The 26825-nt window shown below is 42.0% G+C and overlaps 5 protein-coding genes across 12 annotated transcripts; 2 read left to right on the forward strand and 3 right to left on the reverse strand.

Moving 5' to 3' along the window:
• Positions 1 to 329: 329 nt before the first annotated feature.
• Positions 330 to 2618, reverse strand: LOC108109945 (transferrin). Its single transcript, XM_017218751.2, has 5 exons — positions 2487 to 2618; positions 2188 to 2430; positions 1027 to 2122; positions 579 to 963; positions 330 to 507 (listed from the first exon to the last, which is right to left on the reverse strand). Exons 1-5 carry the CDS (start codon positions 2584 to 2586, stop codon positions 406 to 408), a joined length of 1926 nt encoding a protein of 641 aa, XP_017074240.1. The 5' UTR covers positions 2587 to 2618; the 3' UTR covers positions 330 to 405.
• A 2543-nt stretch (positions 2619 to 5161) lies between these two features.
• LOC108109947 (coatomer subunit beta) lies at positions 5162 to 8829 on the forward strand. The gene is made up of 6 exons (XM_017218752.2): positions 5162 to 6921; positions 7151 to 7806; positions 7867 to 8028; positions 8092 to 8365; positions 8431 to 8536; positions 8604 to 8829. Exons 1-6 carry the CDS (start codon positions 5288 to 5290, stop codon positions 8667 to 8669), a joined length of 2898 nt encoding a protein of 965 aa, XP_017074241.1. The 5' UTR covers positions 5162 to 5287; the 3' UTR covers positions 8670 to 8829.
• Positions 8830 to 8977: 148 nt separating this feature from the next.
• Positions 8978 to 10383, reverse strand: LOC108109950 (nitric oxide synthase-interacting protein homolog). Its single transcript, XM_017218763.2, has 3 exons — positions 9557 to 10383; positions 9387 to 9495; positions 8978 to 9322 (listed from the first exon to the last, which is right to left on the reverse strand). Exons 1-3 carry the CDS (start codon positions 10285 to 10287, stop codon positions 9251 to 9253), a joined length of 912 nt encoding a protein of 303 aa, XP_017074252.1. The 5' UTR covers positions 10288 to 10383; the 3' UTR covers positions 8978 to 9250.
• Positions 10384 to 10437: 54 nt separating this feature from the next.
• LOC108109948 (protein-serine O-palmitoleoyltransferase porcupine) lies at positions 10438 to 12750 on the forward strand. The gene has a single exon (XM_017218753.2). The coding sequence runs from the start codon at positions 10767 to 10769 to the stop codon at positions 12321 to 12323; it is 1557 nt and encodes a 518-aa protein (XP_017074242.1). The 5' UTR covers positions 10438 to 10766; the 3' UTR covers positions 12324 to 12750.
• A 1368-nt stretch (positions 12751 to 14118) lies between these two features.
• LOC108109949 (cyclic AMP response element-binding protein B) lies at positions 14119 to 23821 on the reverse strand. 8 transcript variants are annotated; one of them, XM_017218755.2, is made up of 7 exons: positions 23155 to 23821; positions 19092 to 19731; positions 18309 to 18686; positions 17388 to 17567; positions 17152 to 17320; positions 15223 to 15351; positions 14119 to 14926 (listed from the first exon to the last, which is right to left on the reverse strand). In XM_017218755.2, exons 3-7 carry the CDS (start codon positions 18582 to 18584, stop codon positions 14718 to 14720), a joined length of 963 nt encoding a protein of 320 aa, XP_017074244.1. In that variant the 5' UTR covers positions 18585 to 18686; positions 19092 to 19731; positions 23155 to 23821; the 3' UTR covers positions 14119 to 14717. The 8 variants fall into 8 exon arrangements, with proteins under 8 accessions (XP_017074244.1, XP_017074248.1, XP_017074245.1 ...); XM_017218759.2 differs by having other exon boundaries at positions 19678 to 19787; XM_017218756.2 differs by having other exon boundaries at positions 19496 to 19787.
• Between the last annotated feature and the right edge of the window lie 3004 nt (positions 23822 to 26825).

Raw genomic sequence — 26825 nt, forward strand, 5'->3', positions numbered from 1 at the left:
TGGATTGAGAAGCTATATATACTATATAAATAGTGAAAGAAACTAGGAAGAGTGATGATACTGATACTTTTGTAGCTTTGTAAGAAAGTAGTTAAGGTGTAGTCTAAGCTTTAAGTTTGTTTGACAATATTTTGGGATTAAGATCCATATGATATGATTATAATCCTTATAAATGTCAGTTTTGATTAAGCAATAGTAACATTTATCAATCATATCCCTCCAAAGGAGTCTGCTTAAGCTTATCTATTACCTAAAACCTTCCTAGTTTCTTTTAACTTTCACAATCGAATCCAAACTTTCTAATTTACAAACATTAAGACACTTTCCCATAATATTCATGTTAAGATTTATTAATGCTTAGACATTGGAGAAGATATACTTAGTATAACTTGGCTTCCTCTGTGCTCACTGCTTGGCTATCTTGTTATTATCGCACTGGAGATCAGCATAGATCTGCTCGTCTTGGATTTCATTCTTAATCTCCGTCACAAGCTTAACGGCATTGTCCTGTAGAGGAAAAAAGATTTTCTTTAAGTCTACAAAAAAAAAAAAAGACATGAAAAGCCATCACTTCTTACATGGAAATACACATTCTTCTTGCCCTTCTGGAACTCCCCAAAAAGAGCAAAAACATCCACCAACTTGCCGTGGGCACCAAACTTATCCGAGATCAATGAGAACAGATGCTTCACCGTCTCCTGCTCAACGCTGGTGGTGTCCGAACGGATGAAGATGGCCCTTGGCAGCTGGACATCCACGTTGCAATCCCGGAAATCAGTGACCGGTCGTCGTTCCAAACTGGGGCACAGTAGCTGCGAATCCTTGTGCTTCTCCAGCTCAGAGGCGGGCACGATCTGTATCTCACCATCATCACTGGAGGTGACATGGCAGCCTTCCAGGCCACGTCGCTTGTTTAACAGGGCGGCAGCCTTACGAGAACGTCCACAATTCTCATTAAACTTACTAAGGATTAAGGGATATTGGGATATAGAATTGGATATAGAACTATGGAGGACTATAACTTACATGCCGGCCTTTTGGAGAGCCTCCCGGGTAACGCTGGGTGCCACCACAGCGACCAGGACATCATCCTCAGCCTTCTGTTCGTAGATAACGGGCTGCAGCTGGTTGCTACGGGCATCGGCGTAACCCGAACCATGGACAATGGTCAAATCGGCCTCCTTCTTGGTCAGGGCAACCACACAATCGGTGGACTGAACGCACTCCAGTTCCGGACGAGCATCACGGGCATAGGCGGCTTGGTGAAGAGCCTGGCATTTGGCGTACTCATCGTCGTTCTGGGCACACAAACGGATCTTCCTAATGGCACTGCCATCGCGTTCAATCACATCCTTATAGCCGGCACGCTCCAAATATACCTTGGGATCAATGGCCGCATCCTTGCTGTGATACACGGCATTCGGTTGGATCAGCAGATGGGAGGCAGCGTCCTTGTTCTTCGCCTGCAGTCCGTTGGCAAAGAATCGTTCCAGACGCGACTGCAGCTGATGCAGTTGCTCTGAGTTATGGACGGCCTGCTCGTTGGAAATATAACCACTCCATGGCCGCTGGGCCCAGGAGCAGGCGGGTCCGGTAACGGGACGACGGCTACCATCCTCGCACAAGTACTCGAAGTTATCGGGATTGCCCTCAGCTGGCGGAGCATCTGGTCCAGCACCCGGCAGACCAAAGTACTTCTTAATATACTGCACCTTCGAGAAGGCCACCTCACCCTGACCCTTGTCCAGGCAACGAATGGCGCCATCATAGCCACTGAACTTGTCCGGATAGTTGCACTGTTCTGGCTTCTCGCAGAGGGCACACAGATTGGAGTACTTCTTCTTCAGCAGACGATCCGTATCCGGGTGCGTAGAGTAGGTGCCCACAAGGCACGATTGCGTGAAGAACTCGGACAACGATTTGAGCTCACGTTCGGTGGCGGAGATCTGTGGATCAGCGGATACCTTCAGGACGTGCGTGTTCTTTAGCTTGGTGATGGGGATTTTGTAGCCAACGTTGCGACCGAATCCAGTGTGGCAGGACTTGGCGCCACGCAACTGCTGCAGAGTGCGAATGGGGGAGTCCTTCTTGACCAGGATTATGCCCTCGTAACGGAAGGCGGCTAAGGCGATAAAAAGGGAGATAGATGAGTATATAAATCTTATATTCTAGTTTGCCATCACTCACCATCCTTATCCTGCTGTGTACGGATCTCAGAAACCACGCGATAGTCCTCGTTCTTGCGATGGTAGGCAATGTACATGTCCTCCGGCTCCGTGGCCAGCACATCAGCCTTACGCTGTTCGATCAGTTCCAGGCAGTCCACTCGATCTCGTCCAGCTACACACTCCATGCGAATGCCCGCCTCCGAGGGATCAGCCAAAAGTTGCTGGCACTCGGCCAAATAGATTTGCGGCACACACAGGCGATCTGAGGATGGAAGAGATGTATTTAATGGATCAATGGACTGGAGATGGATCACCTACATATGGGTTCATCTGCCTGGGAAGACTGAGGAGCGAGGATCAAGAGGAGGGCGGCCACCGCCAATGGCAGCCAGGTGCGGGTCTCTTTCGGCGACATCATCTCAAAAACAGTTGAAGCTCGACTGTGGAGAATCCGAAGCCGGCCGGTGGCTTTTATAGGCCAACCCAAGATGTTCTGCTTCTTACCCCCGGCTTTCGTGCTCTTTTTTTTTGCATTTGTTTGTTTCTCTTTTGCTTCTATTTGTTCGGCGACAAGGAGGCATACTAATAATAATAATAAGTAAAAAGTAAAGAAAAACTGTCCAGGCAATCGACCGGTTTTTCCCCTCCCCAAAGGGAAGGCGTGAGTGGGCGGCCATCCCCAGGCCTATACTCTGGCAAACGAGTTTACGAGACAGATATATATATATATGGCTAGATCATTAATCCTATAATATATTTGCAAAGCATACAATATATATTATTCAGTCCATGATCTACCTTAAGATCATCGTATTGGTAATCTTTATAGAATTCTATATACATATATATAATCGATCAAAATCAGAATATAGCTTGAAGCTCGGTTTTCAGTTCGTGTCAAAAGCCAATCAATCATGGCAAATTTGTTCTCTATACAAGCTACTTTCTCCTGGGTCTTCTGGGTTTTATTTTTTTTTTTGGTTTATATATCTTTAAGTTTCTAAATAAATAAAAAGATCTATTAGTTTGCATTATATAATTGACAAGAACAACAATTGCTTTCGAAAGCTGAGAGCACAGCCTGGCTTGGCTCTTCAATTAATTGTCTTGGCACTTGATCCCCTAATCGATCGGCATATACTATATAATACACTGACTCTATATATAAATGAAGACTTGACTGATCCTAAAGCCAACGACTTGGCATTCAGTATTTGTATTTATATAAATCAGCTTTTTGCTTCTCAGAATTCACATGCATTTTCTTTAGCTGTCTGTATATCTTAGCCATCTAAGATCTGCCTACCAAATAAACTAATTCAATCATTTGATTATCTCTGTTGTAACCGGTTAAGTCAGCTCCTAGTCAGGGGGTTGCTCATGCCTCCACTTAAGCCTACCTATTCCGAGGGCTATAAATCATGCAATTTGGACCCTTTTACCAGGGGTATACCTTTAAGTTCTATGATCAACTTTGTTTCTATTGTTTGTTTTGGTTTGTTGTTTTTGCAAAATCTATTTTTCACTTTCTCAGATTTTATTCGGTTTTGATTTGCATTCATCTAATGATTTGGCTGCTTTAAATTCACTTTTTCTTGGAAGTAAACAAATTAAGAGTAATTGCCTTTCTGTTATACCCTGCAAGTGGGTGTTATCAGGTTGATTGAAGGTGTTTGGAAGGTTTGTTTTTGTTTAAAAATGTTTCAAGTTTGTTAAGATTAATTTTTTGCTTATGAAAGCAAATTAAATATATAATAATTTCTTTGAGATTAGTTAAGAATGTTCTTCGAAAGGGTTATCATTTATAATTTTCAGTCTCTATCAATTTTAATAACCAAAAATCTAATTTTAATACCCAAAAGTTAAGGGTATCCCTAATTCGCATTGCATTTAAACTCCCCTTCATCTCTAGTTTTATTTATTTGATTTTCGCTTTGCTATCAGGGGGATTTGTTTATTCAGGCTGGGCACCGAGAACCTGTTCCACAGGCTGGATGTGATGGGATCACCTAGCTAGTCACCCGCATCGTCCAAGTGCAGTAAAATGGAGGAACTATAGAACTATCCAGATTCCCATAAAGCCAGAGCTTAGTGAAAATTGTCGACCTGCTTAAAATGCAAGACGTGCCTTATTTTTGGGGGCGTGGTTGGGTAACAAACGCTGATGATGATGATGATGTGGTGGGCGGTAATTGAATGATGAAGTGCAAAACGAGATCACAATGGACATTGTGGCGTGGGTATGGATGTTGGCATGGTTAGAGGGGATCTTTCTAGTGGAATCGAAACAGAAACCGAATTAGATTGTTTATTATACCTTCTCGTATGCAACACACAGACTCGTCGTCGTGCGCTTGGCACTGGGCAAGGTCAAAAGCCTAGCCAACGGACGGGAATCTCCCCGGATCGCAATGGGTTGGGGATTTTTCCGCAACATTTGTACTCGAGGTGGACCCTTATCAGCAGTCCTCCTCCTCCTCGGGCTTAGGAGGCTATCTGCAGCCAGGTAATAGTGCCACACCCAAACACTGACTGTTGTCAGGGAAAAATAGGCAGCGAGAAAATGTTATTTTTTCATTATTTTCCACACGATTTATCGACGGAAAATATGCCTGGGAAATAATAATATTATTTGATGTAGCAAAAAATGCATATAAAAATTTATACAATGTTCTTACAAAGTATTAAAAATTTATATATTATTTAAGAAAATTAGAAAGTTAAAAAAAATTATTAATCAAAAAAATTGTTATTTCTGTATAAAGACATATAAAAAAAAAGACTCTACTTAAGCGCATGAAAAGCAGTTGCTTGATTTGAACTTTGCATATTAATAAATAAATTTTAAAATTTAAAACAAAAAAATTCAAAAAACCCGCCCTTAAAGTCATTTAACATCCCTGTTCTTTATAAAAGGCGTTTTCTCATATGGTTTTAATCTCGACTAACAACTTCATCATCCCTGGCTAGGTTAAGCGGTATTTGTTTGGTATTTACACACGCCGCCCGTAACGGTCACACCCGAATCAAGTGACACGTCGGAGAGACCAAAAAGAAAAATTGTAAATTGGGAAATCGGGAAATTGGGAAAATAAGGCTAAAGTAAACAGGCTGCCACGATGACGTCGCAAGTGCCGTGCTATACGATAATCAACTCACCGGATCTCGAGGTGCCCAACGAGATGCAGCTAAAGCAGGATCTCGAGAAGGGCGACACAAATGTGAAGATCGAGACGCTGAAGCGGGTGATCAAGTTGCTGCTTAATGGCGAACGGTATCCGGGATTGATTATGACCATCATACGTTTTGTGCTGCCCGTGCAGAATCATACGATTAAGAAGTTGCTACTCATTTTCTGGGAAATTGTCCCAAAGACATCGGCTGATGGAAAACTACTACAGGAGATGATCCTGGTGTGTGATGCCTATCGAAAGGATTTGCAGCATCCCAATGAGTTCCTCCGCGGTTCCACTTTGCGTTTCCTGTGCAAGCTCAAGGAACCCGAGCTACTCGAACCCCTGATGCCAGCCATACGCGCTTGCCTGGATCACCGGCATTCGTATGTGCGGCGTAATGCAGTCCTTGCCATCTTTACAATCTACAAGAACTTCGATTGGCTGGTGCCGGATGGCCCTGAGTTAATTGCCAGCTTTCTGGATACCCAGCAAGACATGAGCTGCAAGCGAAATGCCTTCTTGATGCTCCTCCATGCCGACCAAGAGCGAGCACTCAATTATCTGGCCAGTTGCATCGACCAAGTGCACACCTTCGGTGATATTTTGCAGTTGGTCATCGTCGAGCTGATCTATAAGGTGTGCCATGCCAATCCCGCCGAGCGTTCACGGTTTATCCGTTGTATCTACAACCTATTGAACTCCAGCTCGAATGCCGTGAGATACGAATCTGCTGGCACTTTGATTACCCTCTCGTTGGCACCCACCGCCATTAAGGCGGCGGCCAGTTGCTACATCGAATTGGTGGTCAAGGAAAGCGACAACAATGTCAAGCTAATCGTTCTCGACCGTCTGGTGGCCATGAAGGAGCACGAGGGCATGGAGAAGGTGATGCAAGATCTGGTTATGGACATACTCCGAGTTCTAGCCGCTCCAGACATCGAAGTGAGGAGGAAAACACTCGCTTTGGCTTTGGATTTGGTCTATTCGCGTAATATTGGTGAAATGGTGCTGGTCCTGAAGAAGGAAGTGGCCAAGACGCACAACGTGGAGCACGAGGACACTGGAAAGTACAGGCAACTGTTAGTCCGAACCTTGCACACCTGTTCCATTAAATTTCCTGACGTGGCCGGTAATGTTATACCCGTACTGGTGGAATTCCTTTCGGATACCAATGAACTCGCCGCCGCCGATGTTTTGGTCTTCATTCGTGAGGCCATCCAGAAGTTCCCTGCCTTGCGTGCCCTCATTATTGAGCATTTGATTGAGGCCTTCCCACAAATTAAGTCCTCAAAGATTCATCGCGCCGCCGTCTGGATTCTGGGAGAGTACGTCGAGGGACCACAAATTCTCGAAGTGATTGCTGTCATCCAGCAAACGCTGGGTGAAGTTCCCATGGTGGAAGCAGAGCAGCGGCGTTTGGCCGGTGATCAGACCGAGGAGCAGAAGCAGCAGCAGGGAACCACTGGCGGCAGTGCCGCTGGATCTGCCACAGAGGGCGGCGCTGGACCTGGAAATGCCAGCAACAAGGTCACCTCCGATGGAACCTATGCCACCCAGAGCGCCTACAGTCTCGCCCCGTAAGTAATGATTACGTGGAGCATTTCCAACTCTTCGGATTCCAGATCTGAAGCTGTAGTTTTGTTTTATTTATTTGTTTATCCCAAAAGTAAGACCACTAGCCATTGTTTGGTTTGATGAGTCATCCTTATACGTAGCTGATAACATATAGATATGAGAAGCTATGAGTTATTCTAATGTAGTATCTACTTTAAATGGCTTACCAATTAATATTTATCATTTCCACAGGGTGGCCAAGGCCGAGAAACGTCCGCCACTGCGCCAGTACTTGATGAATGGTGACTTCTTCATTGGCGCCGCTCTATCCGCCACGTTGACCAAGTTGGCACTACGTTATGGAGATCTGCAGCCGGAGGCTCGTGCCCAGAATCGTCTGACCACACAAGTGATGCTAATCATGAGCTCCATCCTGCATTTGGGCAAATCCGGTTTCCCCAGCAAGCCCATAACTAACGACGATACCGATCGCATCTTTGTCTGCCTGCGGACGCTTAGCGAACGCACTCCAGAAGCGGTGGCCGTCTTTACACTATTCTGCCGTGAAGCTCTGGGCAAGATGTTGGATGCCCAGCACGACGAGGACCAGCGCATGTTGAAGGAGAAACAGAAGTCCACGGCCAAGGTACAGCCAGATGATCCAGTACTCTTTGCACAGCTATCGAATGGACGCGACAACCAGATGGGCGAGAACGTTTTCGAATCCAGTTTGAACCAGGCGCTGGCTGGAAGCAAGAATGCCCAGCTGAGCGACGTGGCATCACCCAACAGCAAGCTCAACAAGGTTACGCAGCTGACTGGCTTCTCGGATCCCGTCTATGCCGAGGCCTACGTCAATGTCAACCAATACGATATTGTGTTGGACGTGCTGATCGTCAACCAGACCAGTGAGTAATCCATTTTGCTTTCCCAGAAGATAGTATTTACATCAATGAAATCATTTACAGACGACACGCTGCAGAACTGCACATTGGAATTGGCCACGTTGGGCGATCTTAAGCTGGTAGAACGCCCGCATCCGGTTGTTTTGGCCCCGCATGATTTCTGCAACATCAAGGCTAACGTCAAGGTTTCCTCCACAGAGAATGGCATCATCTTCGGCAATATTGGTAAGTCTTTAATGTAAATATTTTTGTTAAAATTTCCTATACAACTTTTTTCGTATTCATCAGTTTATGATACCGCCCTGAATACGAATGTTGTGGTTCTCAATACCATCCACATCGACATCATGGACTACATCATTCCGGCCAGCTGCACGGACACCGAGTTCCGCCAAATGTGGCAGGACTTCGAGTGGGAGAACAAGGTCACCGTCAACACCAGCTTCACCGACCTGCACGAATATCTCAAGCACCTGCTGAAGAGCACCAACATGAAGTGTCTCACGCCGGAGAAAGCGCTGTCCGGTCAATGCGGCTTCATGGCCGCCAACATGTACGCCAAGTGAGTATCTAGTTAACCAGTTAACCAAAGGTTCCTTTCTAATCTTCTGTTATCCCATTTTGCAGGTCCATTTTTGGAGAGAATGCTTTGGCCAATCTGAGCATCGAGAAGCCAGTAGATGATCCAGATTCCAAGGTTACGGGACACATACGCATTCGCGCCAAGAGTCAGGTGAGAATCGTGAAAAATTCCTGATCTTTCATTCCGCTAATCCTGATTTAAATCTTTTCTAAAATAGGGCATGGCCTTGAGTCTGGGCGACAAGATTAGCTCCTCGCAGAAGCAGTCAGTGCAGGCGGCCTAGTGGATGTTGAACTGGACGTGGACGACCAGCCACCACCAAGAGCGACGTATCTAGATTACGTATTCGGCCTACCGCCCGCATTCCGCCAGCTGCAACTTCTTCAATTTACATTACACGTTACATTTATGCATAAAGAATATATTATATCTTAACCCCAGGATATGATTGCTTTCATTTAAAGGAGCTTTAAAGAAGTCTTGCCAGAATTTAAATACCAGTTTCAATTATCAATCATCTGGCCAAAATGTTACTGATTCGATAATAGGATGTGAAATGTTGATCTTTGAAATGTAAAATCTATGATGATATAATCTATATTTTCTTTTTATTTCATAATCTGTATGTAAGGGGAACATGGTTATGATTTGAAAAGCAATTTGGTTTAGAAAATACTCTATAAGTGTAACAAAAACATGATCTCAGGTCAATTACCTAGCAGACTTCATCCTTTGTATATCCGATTGCAATTTAAATTCATGGCATCGATCTATTTCTTTCCTAGGGTTTCAAATGCTTCTTTTTCAAAAAATTCTATTGGAGAGGGTTTAAATAGCTGAAGTTAATGGAAATCTTAAAAAATCTTAGACCTGGAGCATGGGTCGCTTTTCCTTGGCCTGCAGGTTGTCGTTAGTGGTTGCATAGCCAGTGCCGCCCTTTAAAAAATAATAAGAACTTTGTAATGCCGGGAAATGAAAATCAAATCTTAGAGATACTTACTCTTTGCAGGGGAATGATATCCTTTTCCTTCAACTTACGATCGGTGAGCGGATGTAACATATCCTTCCGAATCAACTTTTCCACACACTCCATGGTAACCACATCTCCACTGTATTAAAAAAGATAAAAACTAAAGTCATACTTAAAGCAAAATCCTGGCGAAAACTCACGTAGGTCGCAGCACGGCACAGGGCACTGCATTGCTGAGAACGTCGTGGGTAATGGGACACATGTAACGGGCCTCCTTGGCAATCAGCGAGCGCTTCGTATCACCATCCTTTAGCAGCGTGAACTTGACATCAATCAGATCCTTGACTCTTAAAGGTTGCTGGGACACCGGGCAGTAGATGGTGGCATCTGGCTTCTGGGCCTTGGCCAGCCCAGCATTGGGGCACTCGGAGGGCAGCCAGAAGCTGGGCAACTTCTTCTCATGTCCATTGGTCATGTTCGAAATTGAAGATGCGGAGGATGAAGTTGAGGCGGCGGATGAAGTTGATGCCTTCTCGCTGGCAGCGGCAGAGGAGTGGGCGGGCGTCATAGCTGGCTTCTCGGCATTCACGAAGCGCTCCATGCGTGCCTGTTGCTTGCTGTTGGCCTCCTGGTTCAGTTGATCCTCCTCGGCGCGCCTCAGTCGCTCGTACTCCTTCAACCGACGACTATATTCGTTCTTCTTGGTCACAATGTACTGCAGAATGGCTTCCTTGTCGAACAGATAGCCATCCTTAGTGATAACGGGAATACGGCACGGCTGCAGCGTCAACGAGCAGCAGTCGAAGGATTTAACTGAATCCTTGCCCAGACGCTGGTCATTTGTTCCATAGCCGGATTCCGCCGCGTCCCGCTTCTTCTCGTTGTAGGTGTAAACAGCTCCGGCCGTACAGTTGCGGGCGTGGCGAGTCATTTCTCGGAATTTAACTGTATTTAACTTCAAAAACTGTAAATAAACTTCCAGATATGTTTACTATTTAGAGTATGACCGTGTTAGTATCGCGGTATTTCCTTTAAAGGTGTGGACATGTAATGCCCGCGAAAAAATACCTTATATATTGATAGTTGCGCAAAATGAAATAATTTCATATAGTCATTATAATAATTTACGCCAAAATTCTGTAAGATAAACAAGAAATTTTAAAAATATCAATTTTTCATTCTTTAAATTAATTATAAAAATTAATATATGTAAGTAAAACATACTATAAAGGGCTAAGATTCGAAAAACTGTCGAAAATTCAAAGCCTTTCCTTTGGTATATTCGGTATATTTTATGGTACATCATGCATCATAGTAGAAGATTTATAGGCTTCCAGAACGACTCCGCCGATTGCCGGGTTATTCCTTGATTCGATTCCCCCGCATTGGATTGGCATTGGGCGGCCGGCAATGGATTACCAGTACTTTGAGGAGGAATCGGACTACATTGATCTGGACGAGGAGGACGATGATGAGGAGACGGCCGTTGACTTGGACTACAGGTTCGGGAAATCTGACGAAGAGGAGGATTACTATCTCGGTGGCGAGTTAGAAGGTGACGTGGACGGACATGGAATCCTTGGTTTAGCTGAACGACTCCTCGAAAGCCTGCAGACTTGCGTGGAGCCCTCACTTGTACAGGTCCTACAATATGTGGCGCCCATGCTTCTCCTTTGTCTGCTCTGTCGTCTTTTGTGCCTCCTTTACTCGCAGCGCAAACGGTTGACAAGCCTTACACCGCTACACTTGCTCCATTTCGCCTGCGGCCTGATCCTCCTGCAGTTCTCTGTGGGCTATCGACTGCTCCTTCTGCTCCTGCTGGCCGCCGTTGGATACATTCTGCTCCAACTTTTGCGACTGGGACGTAGAGGAGCTCACATATTGGCAGTGCTAACTATAGGCAGTCAATTCCTGTACGAGCTACTCCTTTGGCGACGGCGCAGCGACTGGCCTCAATTGCGGGGCATCCAGATGGTGGTCAACATGAAACTAATCTCACTAGGATACGACCTGACTACAAGTGGTCAGCTACAGGCGAGGATTCCGGGTCCTTTTGCCTACCTGGGCTATATCTACAGTCCAGCCACCTGCGCCTTGGGTCCCTGGGTAAGCTTTGGCTCCTACATGGACTGTCTGGTGCCCAGGAACAGCTGGCTTGTCAGTCTGCGCCGTTTGGTTCCCAATGCCTTGCTCTGTGTACTGGCCGTCACTGTGTCCAATTGCGTGGCAGCAGCGTTGAGTGACTTCTTTAGCGACAGCTCCCACTTCTTGGTAATGTACTGGGATGCACTGAGTGTGCGCACCAGTCACTACTTCGTTGGCTTCATGGCGCAGGCACTGCTAGTGGCCTCCGATCAGCGATTGGACGGTGCTGGCATCGAGTCGGATCTGCTGGGCCCGCTGGTCTCACGACCCTGGCTCATCGAATGGCCGCGCTCGATTAGTGCTCTGGTCAGAAGCTGGAACATTCCCATGCACGAGTGGCTCAAGCGGTACATCTACGCACCCTTCAAGGTGAACAGTTCCAGGTCTCGTACCGTGTTGGCCGTCTTTTGTACTTATTTTGTGTCCTGCCTGCTGCACGGCATGGATCTCCGTATCTACTTGGTGCTAATCTCACTGTCCATCTTCGCCGAAGGAGAATCTTTGTTACGGCGACAGCTAGCAATCTTCCTGGATGCCTGCATCTCTGCAAATGTTTGTCCAGGCAAGGAGCGATGTCGGTATGGCAACTGCCCCAGCAAACGCAGATGGAGCTCTGTTTCCTATTGGCTGGTGAGGATCACCAATCTGGCATTCACTGCCCTGGCCATCTACCACCTGGCATATCTCGGAGTAGTGCTGCTGGGCGAATCTCTGGAAAGTGGAGATGAAACGGAATCATTCCTCTGGCACTGGCAACAGGAGGGCTATTTAAGCCACTATATCGGTGTGGCTACCTTCGTCCTTTACCTGTTCATCTCGTAGACGCCAGAGGATCCTACCATCACCATACGATATGACTGATCTACACGTATTTATAGTAATTGTAATATTAACCGCATCCATTTGTAATTTTTGTATCTTGTAGTTTGTGTGTGTGCTGTGTGAGTACTTAATATTAAATTATTCTGTGAAACGGATATTTTTTAGAACATTTTGATATGGGTAACAGCAAAGAATAATGTCCATAGATGGTATAAGTCAGAAATATATCAAGTGAATTAGGGATATATAAGATCTACCAACGTCAAGGGACATATCAGAACTCTACCAAGGAATCTATCTCAAAAAATATGTATTAGAGGTATATCAAAGGATATATCAGGACGAGTTTTACAATAAATAACTCATAAACTTAATATAAAATGCCACCTTCTTTTTTTTCAAATATTTTTTATTGATTTTTTAATGTATATTTTTCTTTGTTGTTGGTTTGTTTTGCTTTTGTTTGTTGGTTGTTTTTGTTTGTTTTCTCATTGAGACAAATATTTATAACAATATTGTAATTTCTACAGATTTTTGTTTTGCGTTCCTTATGCCTTTGCTTTCGCATTCCGTTTGTTATTACCTTTCTTTCTTTTCCTTTTTAGTTTCTGTTCTCGATTTATAAATCGTTTTTCTTCGAGCTGTAGCTTTTCCATTTTCCATCATTTGTTTCCATTCTTACTTTGTTTTTCCGCGCTTACGATTTAGATATTAAAATTACTAGCTTAAGAATTATGCAATGACAATAAAAATATTTATTTATTTACTTTGTTGAATGCAACTTTTGTTTTTTGTTTTTTTTTTTGTTAAATTTCTTTTTCTTCTTCTTTTAGCGTTTTTCCAAAAAAGCTGCTCTTTGAATTCCGCATTTCAATTTATCTGGATTTCTGTTACTGTTTTTATTTTATTCCTTTGTTATATTTCCCCTTTTGCAGAAGTTTTGATTCGAACATCAAAAATAGAGAGATATACATGCTTTTCTTATGGTTTTATTTCCGTTTCCGGTTTTCATTTTGACATAGTTTCCGTTGCGCTACGCTAGATAAAAAAGTTCGTTCTGTCTCCCGAATTCATCATTAATTTACCATATTTGTCCGTCCCTTCGTCCGTTTTCTACCATTCATAACAACAACTGAGTTGATCACAAGAGATAACGAGAGTGTTTTGCTTTATATAAATATATATATATAACGCAAATATATATATATATGCATGTATCCATACGAGTGTTCCGGCCAAAATCCTTTCTCCACTTTTCTTTTATTTCTTTTTTTCGATGATTCGCCTATAAATCTGTTTGTTTTCCGATTTTCAAACAAAAAAAAGATCCACAAAATACAGCTAACTACGCATACAGTATATATCCATAGAGTTACATATAGACCATATGTTTTTGGGGACAAGAGATAGGGTATTTAGGGTTTAGAATTATGTAACAAAGTGTTTGAATTATTTAGTTCCATGCTCGAGATTAAAATCTAATTTTATAACACTCACACACTTGGCCGGCACACACGCACACACATGCACACATAAATCAAATGAAACTTGCGATTTTTTTGAACAATTTTTTTGTTTTTGTTTTAATTGGGAGGCTCAGAAAACCCATTCCTAGGCCTTCGCTTTTGATCCTTTTGATACCTAACATTCCTATCAGCATATCCATAAGGGGAGAGGGGTTGGTGGCTGGTTGGTTGGTTGACTATATCCTGACATATTGGCTTACAACAATTTGCTAAGAAAAAAAAACACTTTCGCTAGACACGCACGCTCTGCATTAATTACGAGTTACAAATTAGGTAAAACAAAAAATTTAATTACAAAAAAATTAGAGGGGAAGCGGGAAGAATCCGTTGGGTAGGTAGGTAGGTAGGTAGGTAGGTATGTGTCGTATTAAAAACGTTCTTAGGTTACAGAAACACATGTTCGTAGGTAAACTTCATTATCGTTAAATTAGCAAATAAACTAAGGCATAAACTAAATCATAAACATAATATTACATATTTAAATTATAAACATAATTACATTGTGTGTTCTGCTCGTGTCCATGCGCAGGCAGGTTATATCTATCTATATGCCCGCCTGTCCGTCCGTCTGTGTCCTAACAACAACAACACGATCCCTCATCATACAATTTGTACATTTCTTAATGTACACGCTACCACACACACATACACACACATATATATATAGATCTGCATCCTCGTCCTATACGTATATATAAATCATGATATGCGGCCGGCCAAACGGGTTGAGGATCGATCCTGTCGATGCTGCTTGGGCATTAACCAGAACGGAATCGCAGCTCAGCCGCTGCCACAGTTGCAGCCATTGCCGTAACCGTAACCGTAACTGGAGGCAGAGGCGCAGGCGGCGCCATAGCCCCGCCCACATTCAATCGTTCTTGGTCTGACAGTAGAGCTCCTTGAGCGACTTGAGCTCCTCGATGAGGGCTTTGTTTTGGTTCTCTAGCACCGCCACTCGATTCTCCAGGCACTTGATGTACTCCTTTTTCTTGCGCCGGCATTCCCGCGCCGCCTCCCTGTTCTTTTGCAGCCGGATCTCTCGCTTACGGGTCTGATCCTCCGCTATCCCGCTATTGTCTGTAAAATATATGCAAAAAGATAGATTGATCAGTAAATTGTAGTCTTTAGATTGTAGATTTCTTTAAAGTGGAACTCCCTGTAAATCGATCTGAGCTTTATTTGATCTTTATGAAGTTTTTCTTGATCTTGAGATTTACGTTAATACTTAAGTTTAGCCTGAGATTAGACGTTCATTCAACCGCATGAGCAACTGGATCATCGTCTACAACCAACTTAAGAAAAAATCGATTTACAGAAAAGTTCCACCAACTCCTATATGTAATTCAAGAAGTTGATTGGACCGGGGCTATTACTGGTGTTGTAGGGCATCCGATTGGACAGGTAGTACGTGGGATCCATTGGCATCATCGCCGGATTGCCCCCTGCTCCGCTCCCCGCCAGCTGGGAATTGAGCACGCCGTCGGACATGGGTAGCGATGCGCCTGGGATTCGGGTATACGTTTACGAGTTCGATTTCGATTCCGATTCGAGTTCGAATTTGGGTATTTTTGGTTGTTGATTGTTGTTGTTGTTGCAGTTGTTGTTCAGGACATATTTAATTTTGATTTGTTTGTTTTTTTTTTTTAAATATATTTTGGGTTGGGTGGAGGAAGGCGTTCGAAAAGAAAACAATGAAAAAAAAACAACAATAAAAATTATAAGAAAACATATTTTCCATTTTTTTTTCAATCGGAAGTTTTGAATTTTCGAATCAATTTTCTTCTTCGATTTTTTGATTTATGAACTTGAGTGGGTGAGTGCGAGCGAGAGCGGCGAGCGAGCGAGCGAGATAGATAGATAGTATATTGGTTAGTCAACAAAAAAAAAAGTGGATATAAGCTTTTGATTAACGGTTAAATATACTGTTAGGTGAGAGAGGTTGGTTGTACTTCTGATTTATTATTTAATATTTTGCATGATGGGGTTGTGTGTGTAACAACAACGGCAACAACAACAACAACAGCGATTACAGCAACAACAACGACAGAGAGCGAAATAGAGGGGGAAAGATAGCAAGAGAAAGAGGGGTCGAGGTAGATAGGGTAGGAGTTGGGACAGAAGGCAGCAGCAATAGTAGGTTTAATAGTTAAATTACGGTAAATATTACTCATTCGATTGTTTATTGTTGCTGTCCTCTCTCCCTGAATGTGTGTGTCTGTGTTGGTGAAACGGTGCGATGGTGTATGTGTGTGTATGTTAGGTGAAAAGTTTATTTACAGGAATTGGAAAATATGGGAATCTCTACAACGCGCCTTTTATATTGCTCCAGTTTTTCCGCCCTTTTTTGGTTTTCTTTCATTATTTTCATTTCGATTAAACAACATCAACAACAACAACAAGTAAATGATAATGAAGGGGGAAAAAGGGGGGAGGTGGAAGGCAGGGGGTTAACTCTTGTACGGCTGCTTCTAATGGTCCTTTAAATGGTGTGTGTATAGGAGGATATAGCGCGAAGTCCTTCACAATCAATATATGTATGTTACGTATATACATGTGTACAACTTTAATTGCAATCCAAACGAAAACACTAAATATATGTACATATTTACAAAGTGGTTTTCAATATTATCAGGATTCTTTCTATACTTTAGTTTTATGTATCAAAAATTATGCTTTTCAGACTACAATTTATAAATTTTTGTAGATTATGGAATGTTATTATAAGCTCTTATGTTTGTCTGCATGAGAAGAAAGTGCTATGTAGTTAAAGGGTTTCTATGATAACTGTGCAACATCGATATAATCTAAGTCCCTAGGCTACAAATTGTATCCCTAAAAATGAGTTTTTAAATCATTTCTAGCTAATCCTTACAATAATTTGTGAAATTTAAGGTGTAAGGTGAAAGATTTTACACAAATCCAAGAAATACAAGCATATAGGGAACTATAAAGCGCTTTGTTTTCTGAATAAAGTTAAGCTACTCCTTTGATCTAATGACTTTACTATGAATCTTATTTAGCCAACCGCAACTGTACAAAATGAATGTGGATAGTGAATATGGGGTTACAAACACTGGGGCAATGAATGGATTCTAATGGTCTGACCGATCCACCCAGCTATGGGGCAATGATCGAACGATCGCCAGGCGCATGTGCATCTTATAATGAGGGCGACGATGAAAGGGCGATCAGCTCGGCGATGCGTTGGATTGTTAGGCGATATAAAAGTGTTTTTAAAGAGGCGACATAGATGGGTTTGAGTGGAGGGTGAGATTGGTGAAGAAGTCTTCCCCCGGATTTACCGCTCATGTCGGGTCCACTGATCTCGGTGAAGATCTTATTGTACGACGGCCTTCGCGTCAGCTCGCTGCGGTGGTGCTGGGAATCGTCGTCCGACAGACTCTCGTCACTGTCCTCCGGATGGTGCGTGGTCGGTTCGGGTTTGATCTTACACGGAAAGGTTGGAGGGATCTGTATTTAATGGTAATCGAGGATATTAATAAAGTTCTAATAGCTGGGTGCTCCCTGAGCTACGCACTTTGTTACGCACTTGCACTGCATTGCTGGGTGTCGTGTGGATTACCGTCGAGTTTGGCGGCTTGGCCACATAGACCACCTTCTGCATCGCTGTGGCGGCGGCCAGCGCCTGTTGCTGTTGCTGTGTTCCAGCTGCTGTCTGTATGACTCCCGAGGGATTGGCCTGTATCACGGATTGCACCTGTGGGAGTAAAAGGTTGAAGCATTAGTAACGATTTTTAGCTATGGACAGGGGCTGCAACTAGACTAACTAGATTTATTCGTGGCGAAAAACTACATTCCTATAATACTATTTTGATATATGTATGAGCTAAAGCTAGTCATCGTTTAAAACTACAACTTTAAAATTGATTTAGACATGTTTCTGAATATGAAACCATAAATATATATTTAAAAGCCTTTTGACGTAGAATCTATTTATACCATCACACATTTCTTAGAATATGATTGATATTAAGTGTCTTCTGTTAAAGATTTCAAAAACTGTTTAGGCCCCGAAATTAAAAACTGTTTCTTAATTGAGTTTTCTGTTCTAGTACCTATCAAAATGTTAGATGTGAAAGATTCAGGGTATTTGGGTATAAAGAACTAATCTTCCATATTTCATATTCACATTAGTTCTGTGTTCGACTCTTTCCAATTGGAATATGATTTATAGCCCCATGAAGTTTTTATATATACAAAATTCAAAAAGTTCTTCTTCTAAAACTCTCAAGTAGTTGTGATATTATATGGCTGGCCTATCCTATTTACCTATATAAACTGCTCAATCACTTGGATCTCTTTCCTATCCTGTAATGTCCTATTCATATTTCATAACATTCAGAGTTGCCCTACTGAAGTACCTTGATTCACTGATTGTATTACAAGTTCTCCTATCCTAAATCACTTGAAGGATACCTAAAGAGATACCCAAACTCACCTGCAGTCCATGCTGCGCCAGTCCTTGAATGGGATATTGTATGTTGCAGTTGGCGGTGGTGGTCAGCACTGTGGCCGCTCCTCCTCCTTGGGCGTTATTCGTCGCCCCCGTTGGACCGCCGGCTGTTGTACTTTGTGGGTTCTGTTGCTGCTGGGAGTTACTGCCGCCACCGCCACCTCCTGCTGCCGCTGCCTGTTGGGCAACGACATCGACCACGTCATTGGAGCCCGATGCCGCCGACGAGTTGCCGTTCTCCTCGACGATGCTGTTGTCCATGTTGGCGATCCTGGCGATCTTCAGCAGCACCGAGACGCTCTCCGACAAGTGCTTCAGTTTGGCTACCGTTTCCGCTTCAATTTGGCCAGCTTGAAGACGTTTCTATAATGCGAGATTATCAAGTTGGAATGTGGTTTTAGTTGTCAGTTTTCAATATTTAGTAATTTCAGTATTCAGTTTTCTGTTTATCGGTTGCGGATTCGGTTTCTGTTTCTGGGCGGGATTGGAATGGTTCGTTTGTTTTGGGCCGATGACGAGTGTGCGTTGTGATGACGATGATTATATTGTGCTGCCGATTGCTGACTGATGGAACTCAGTTGCCCAAAAACAACAACACCAACCACACCAACAATAATAACACCAAGTCGTGAGTATTTCGGTGGAATGACGTCATGACAACGTGTGTTTGTGTGCGTGCGTGTGTGTGAGTGTGCAAAGAGGCAACAAAAAAAAAAAAAAAAAAAAAAAAAAAAAAGGAAAACACACACAGCGAAAAAATCAACTTACTTTCTGATGACATCACTAAAAACGTTGCTTCTGAGAGGCTTTTGTTGTTGTTGTTGTTCGCTCTCCCTCTTTTGCGCGCGCGTGTGTGTGTGTGCGCGCGTTGCACGCTGCGCTGGCAACTTGTTGAAAAGTCGCTCTCGCCAGTTAAATATATATATAGCTCTATAGCCAGCAAATCGATGTTTAGACCCTATAACTTCAGTTAGAATGGCTATAGCATCGCGAAAAGATTTCGTTTCGAATTCTTTTTTTTTTGGGGGGAGAACCACACACACACACACAAACACTACACACAGCAGCGAATTGGTGCGACAAGTTGGCAGCACGCACACACACAACACTCCGCACTGTTCTCTCTCCCAATCTCTCACTTGCTCTCGCTGCCTGTTGTTATCGTTGCTTACGTTCTTTTTTTTATTATTTTTCGCAGCACTAAATCGCGATTTTTAGGCGGGAACAGTCCTGGATTTGTGGTTTCTGGACGAGATCGAGCGCGATTTGTACGGTCAGTGCAATCGGACGCAGAGATTTATTGATAAACTCCGTTTTTGCGCAAAAATCGTTCGCTTATTGCTGGCTCGCTCACCCGCTGACAATGTGACCATATGTGCAGGATGCCAATTTACCAGTTACGTATAGACTGGAAAATACCACAAATGTAGTGAATTTGGTTGATAACAATGGTGCTTGGCCTGGCTAAAAGTAGCGGGAATATTTGAAAATCTTTAAAATTTGTTCGTAACTTAAAGTTCTTGGCTATAGAATTTACGTTTAAGAAGAAATTCTAGTTTTAAATAAGACAAGACTAGAAATAAATACAGTTTGTAATACGTTCCTAATAAAATAGTTTACTTAAACGTAAAATACTACAATAACTCTTATAAGTCGCAATGAAAATTATTTTTTAAGGATTATAAGCTTGCTTAATAATATAAAAAATAAGTTTCGATATTATTCTGCCCCTCAAAAATAGTTTATTCACAAATGTGCAAAAAACAATTAGCCTTAATGATGTTCTCGGCTAATTACTTTACAGCCTAAATAGTTATTGGCCTTAGCTATGACGTCACTTGACTGAAAGTCGGGAACGTAAACGGCCTCTAAATAACAGACCTCAAATTATTTTAAGCTTGCAACAGCTTTGAATTAATAGTTAATTAGTGCAATGGTGAGAGGTAATGACTGACTGTTCCTTCAATTTGTTGTTGTTGTTGTTTTTGGTGTTTTTCTTCTTCTGGAATATAATTTCCAATTCCATTTGCATTATTTAGGCTGCTTTTTCAATCGACTTTCCTTTGAGTGACATAATAATTGCCATTAATTACAACGCCGCACGAACTCTGCACCGCCCATCGCCCAACGCCCCTTCTTCTTTCAGTTGAGGAGCCAAAAAACGCCGGACTGTCTGAACGACCTCATAGACTGACTCACTGCCCAAATGTGAGGACGCCGATGTATATATATGTATGTACGTATAGTTCGTATTACCTTTACACCGGCTGACATCACTAGCTAATGAAGTTTGCCCAGTTCCCGCAAAAAGGAACTGTAAATACCGCTCCTATACTATATAACTACCTACATTTATAGTAATACACTTGCGGTCAGCACAATAGCTGTAGAGAGCTATGACCATAAATTGGTTAAAATATGCGGTTTGCTATTTGGCAGTTAATGCGAACTTGGTTACTATATCATGTTTACATAGAAAGAAATAAATTTTGTGTTTATAATGAAAAGATTAATAAAGTAGTAGCCAACATGTCGTATAAGTATTTTTTATGCTTCTTGCAGAGAGGATTACATTTTTTGGACTATTATTATAGTTATTATTATTAAGAAATGGGAAATTTCGAACTATAATATCTATATTAATAGTCAAAAAATATAACCTCCTATGCAAGCATAAATATTACTTATACGACATGTTGGTTTTTACTCAAACTCACCAAAATGATTTTAAATAATAAATATTTGTAAAAAAAAAAAAACTAAGAAAATTTGTTAAAAGTAAGTGTCAGTTTTCACACCGAAACTGTACTTCTTTTCCATTGGTATTAAAGTATTTAAGCTTCGGCGTTATTTGATTTCCAATAGCCGTTGGTTGCTGTTTGACATTAGCAGAAAGCTCAAAGTTGTTGCTGTTGCATTTCAATCAATTCCAATCAGTTTGCATTTTGCATTTTGCTTTTGGCTTTTGATTTGCGCTAGCCGCACCCCTTTCGCCTCGTTCGTTCCTTCTTTTTTTTTTTTTGCACTGTGTATTGGCGTACGCAAAATTGACGTCAGCATTATTTATTTTTACTCGTTTCCACTGCGTTGGTGTTTGTATTTGTGTTTGTGTGTTTGTGCTGGTTTGCCTTCTGCGAGCGTGTTAGTGAATCTCTGCCGTCCCCCTCCCTCGCAGCACCTCTTTCTTTCTAACGCTGTTTGCTTGGCTGAATTAATTAAAACTAAATGAATGTGCAATAACAAAAAAAAGAAGAGCCAGAACAGTTATTACTTGTCATGGACAAGCCATGAACAAGAAGAAGAATACGGCTAAGAAAGCCGTCGAATGGTAAAGCAAGCGAGATAGAGCCATTGGCGACAGGTGACATTCTCTAGTGCGACAGAGATAGAGTTAGTGAGGGAGTGATATAGAGCTTTACGCCGGGATTATCATAGAACCCTATAATTTTGATAAAGAACCACTCTTCCTACACCTCGCCCTCTAAAACCTGCACCGTCACAATATTCACTACGTTCTTATTTACTAAATACTAAATCTTAACTAGTACTTGAAAATAATGAAGTACCACAATGGTTGCCTTTTCTACCTAAAATCTTAGCTATGATTTTTACTACTGATTGTGTCAAATTCTTAAGAATATCAAAAATAATATTCGTTTTCTTTCTTTTGTTATAGAAAAGGCAAAATAATCTTTCAAAATTCCAGGCACTTTATGTTTCTAAATCTCTAGAGACATGGGCCTACTTTTATTGCTGATAATAATAAAGATTTTTCAAAGAAAAAGTCAACTAAGGGTTTCCTACAAAAACCTTTTTCTCACAGTGCATGCTATCAGCTGAAATTGGAGCTTGTGTTATCATGTCGGCGTAGTTGCCGGATAATTATGCACGACGGCCCCAACCAGTTGAGCTCTTTAAATGTGCAAGATTAGCGGGAATTCGTGGAAAGGGACAGCGTTCAGCAGCGGCAACACGATGCGGTCCGCATTTTTCACTCTCCCCACATACGAGTGTTTCCCCCAATATTAGTCAGCGGTAATTTACGATTCTGTCGATAACTAAACAATTTTTTTATAGCAGTGTCAAGGCAATAAGGCTGCACAGGCAAAAATAGTTTAAAATCTCAAATAAAAAGATTTTTACAAAAAAATATTATAAAAAACTCATCATAATGAAAATTTCTTAAATATTATTTAATGTTAATCTTAAACATTATTTCTATTTGAATTTTCTTTGAGTTACTTATTTCTTTCTGTGTAGAAGGTTTCTTTATCTGCTCCCTTGCTCCCGCACTCTTCATTAATAATTCATTGATAAGCATAATCCGCGCCTCCCTCTTTCCTTTCTTTCTCCTCTTGCCCCCTTTAGCACCACTTTTCGCTGTTATCCGCATCCACTTCACACATGCTTTCGCTCCCCCCTCCCTCTCTCTTTCCACCCATTGAGGATCGGCAGTCGAAAAAGTTTGCTGTTGCTGCATTTACGCACACTCACACTTCCACCCCGCTTTCTTTAGCTCTGGCACGCTCTTTCGCATTCCCTCAGCTCACAGTGGAACTTCCTCTACTCAAACTAACATAAACAGACAAGGGACAATTTAAATAAACAAAAGGGTGCAAAAATATTGATATAATATGAGGAAGTTTATTTGAAGATTGAAGAGCAGAAATAAAATTGATTCGCAGAAAATAAAACTGCTGACAAATTCGAGTTTAGAAAGTTCAACTTGTTTAGATGAATGATTTGGGAAAAAAGTGTAATGAAAATGAAAAAATGAAAATGAAAATTCGTTATAGCTAAGTTCGACTGTAGTTTTGTGTTTATCGCTTACCCGTTTTGGTTGTTGCCTTTGGTGTTGCTGCCTGTTGACGTTTGCTGACTAATAACAATGAAATCTTTGCATAACGGCAAACACGGGCACTACACAACACACAAAAAAAAAAAGTTATATGTACTTAAGTACAAAAACTACACAACACACGCGATTGTGTTTTCGCTCTGTCTCTTTTTGTTCGCCGTAAGCTGCAAAATTTGAAAACCGAAAACCGAAAACCGACACAAAAAGAATTCAAATCGCTATTTGTTATTGTTGCTCGTTTTCGTGTCGTTTGCTTTGCATTTCAGCGATTACGTCAAGATTTTTGTTATTTTACTGATTTGTATTTGATTACACGCTTACACACACACACACTCATGCACATATATATATATATATATATATATATATATGAAGTAGAGCTATAATTATAAACACACTTGCACTGAAAAAAAAAAATGATGAAAGAACACTGATTTGCTCTTTGTGATGTTGCGTTCTTTTGTTTTTGGCGCTCAAAATTCGCCTGCTTTTGAATCGTCACCTTTCTCGTTCTTGCTTTTTTTTGTTTTTTTTTTTGCTTTTTGCCGTCTATATGCTTGCGCCCCTCTGTGCGTGTGGGTGTATGTGTTTGTGTGTGTTTTGGGAAGGCCGTCTGTTCTCTACGTAGCTCTAAAAAGCACTGATGATGACTGACTAACCAACGGCGACGCCGGCAGAGCTGCCAACAGCTGAGCGAGCATATGATTTGAAGCTTCCTCTCTCTCGACCGCTCTTCCCTACCGAACACCCCCACCCCCCCCGCGCAACGCTACACTGGCCCCTCTTCACCATCGCTCACCCACACTATTGTTTCGTAATTGGCCGTTACTCCGTTGGAATAACTTCTTGTATAGCAAGAACAATAAGAAGCAAGAACAACAACAACAACAACAACAACAAAGAGAGTGGCAGAGCGCCACGTCAAAGTCGACGTCGTTGTTCTTACTCACCTTTACCTCGCACTCACATATACATACAACCACACATACAAACGCATTGCATGCATAAATATTTTTAAATAGCAAAAAGCAAGAGCGAGATAGCTGCTGACGTTATCGCCTTAGCGCACAGTTATGGCGTAGCAGAGCTTGCTTGCCGACTCGCTTGCGCACACGCAGTGATAGGTCTTGCCTTCTCTGTCGGTCGCAGGCGCAGCGAGTACTGCATACTTTTCGGTGCCAAGTTTCCATGACGATTTATTTTAGAGAGTAGAACTAAGGCATGGAATGGTAAAGAAAGCACAGAGGAAAAGAAGAAGTGAAAGTAGATGCGGATTCCAGAGTCAGTGCTGCTATCTGTTATCAACATCTGTCATCTCTATCACTCATTGTAAAGAGAAGCGAGACAAAGGATACAAGTAGGTTTAATTTTAACGAGGTAATTTTCGTTCTTTTAGGTATTTAACCTAATACTTGTATCTAAATAAACATGAAGAACATGTTTAATAACAATATTAAATCAGCAAAAAGATAATAAAAACCTTTTTTAAATATAGAAAATAATAATTTCTCGAAGTGCTTATCAAATAGATAAACTTTTATTTTCCCGAGTTTCGATTATAATTAGTGGGAAACCTTTTCGGTGCTGTTACTTCCATCACCTCTGTGCAACAGCGCGTGCAAAACTTTTGCTTATTTCCGAATCCCGAATCCCAGATTTTATCCCTAGTTGTTGGGGTCAAGTCACGCCTTCGAATGATTTTACCTTCAACCCTCCAACTTTACCCTCCCCATCCCCCTCCCCCCTTCCAATCCAAATTCCTAACCCATATATTTTTTTTCGACCATGACTTCAGGCAAACGGGGATAGCATTTCACCTTGCCAACGCTGCGAATGCGTAATGTTTACCTTTATCGCTAACTCTCTATCCCAATATCTACCCCCTCTATTTGTATACACACCTGCCTGGCCCCACTTATGTACCTACTGGCATGCGAGCAGGGAGGGCGAAAGTTTTCGATGTCGCGTGTGGCTCACATGGCGTATGCGTTACGTAGGGCCTGGCCACATCAAGTATACGCCGCATTGCCTGCCAGTGACAGGCGAAATCCACTCAAAAGCAACGTCTCACCTGTTACCGCGCAGCGTTTAATATGATTTGAAACTGTGATCTGCCTGTGGCATTTATTTAATGGGAATGGCAATGGAAGTTTCTCGGAGAGGCGCGTTAACCATATCACAAAAAAATGAACAAAAAAAAAACAACAACCTTTTGAAGTTTTATAAGACAGCCATATTAACCCGTAAATGGATTTATAAAACTGGTAGAATTTAGAAATATTAATAAAAAAATAGGGTTTAACTTGTGTTACTTAAAAATTTTTAAGGTTCCCCTTTTTTGCTTTTGCTGCTTTAACCTCTAATTGGGAAATTACATATGAAGTTCAAATATAGTTTCATTACTACTTTGTAACTAGCATTTAGTTTTCTAGTTCTAACAACTAATCTAATTATTTAATTGTTAAATAATATACGTTTTGTGTAAATACATTGCGGGCTACGCCATTTGCGGTTTATGTTACATCATCTAATTGATTCCATTCCCTTGGCTGCTTGCATAAAAAAGTTAGACAACCAAATATGCACAGCATATACATATTTTGTGTAATTATTTTACCAGCCATGCAAGTGTTTACATCTGCCTCCTTCTTTTTTTTTTACTGTGAATAATTCACAAATTAGTTTTTGGCGAAAGTTTCCATTCCTGTGGGGCTAAAAATAGCGGCACCGCCGTGGGGTTAAGAGCGCTGGCGTTGGCACTGGCGAGCGTGGGCATCAATGACGCAGGCGGTCGACAACGATGGAGACAGCAACAGGCAGAAGGCAAACAAATCGGACGACAACGGCGGGGCATGTGGCACGCAACTCCCCAGTATAAATGGCAACGAAACAAAAAAAAAAAAAAAAAAAAACAAAAATGAAAACAAAGAAAAGCGGAAAATCGAAACGTCACCAGACACAAGCACATCAACAAGCTGAAGGTGTATTTGCGGGCCAAGCCTCCGCTGCCTTTTCCTTACCCTTCCCCTTCCCCTTACCCCTACCCTTACCCCGAGAAAAGCTGAGAAAAAGGACGCAGACAAAGCGGTTTATGCGTGGGTCGCCATGTCCGCGTTGATTGACAGCTCTGCCAGCGATCCCTCTGTCTTTGTCCGCCTGCCACAATCTGTCTCACTCTCGCCTTCGTTCACCTTTGTTTTGCTTAGCACAGTGGAAAAAAAAATATAAATAAGAAAATCTGGTACTTAAGGGTTTTAAAATAGGACTTTTAACGCCCAAGACCTAGGTTTATGGTAGTATTTTTGAGATCTTAAAAAGATGGAAAATAAAATGGTTTTTACTTTCCGAAAATCAAAAGATCTTATTAAGCGTTTGAAATCCTACGATATTCCGATGCCCAAATGGTAGTATCCTATTTTCATAGCATACTTTTTGACAACTTTTAGAATGATTTTAATCTCCCAAAGATGAAAACCAAATTTCTTAGCGTGCATCTTCCCAACGATGGCTTACTGCCTTCCAGATAAAGTTAGAATCTTCTTCAACTAAATCACGGCATAAACCTGCTGCCTGCTGTTCCGCCCAACCGCTTAGATAAACACGCCCACTCACACGCCCACCTATACATACCCACACACACACAC

Source organism: Drosophila eugracilis, unplaced genomic scaffold, assembly GCF_018153835.1.
Source record: "Drosophila eugracilis isolate 14026-0451.02 unplaced genomic scaffold, ASM1815383v1 contig_394, whole genome shotgun sequence".
In the NCBI taxonomy this organism is placed as follows: Eukaryota; Metazoa; Arthropoda; class Insecta; order Diptera; family Drosophilidae; genus Drosophila; species Drosophila eugracilis.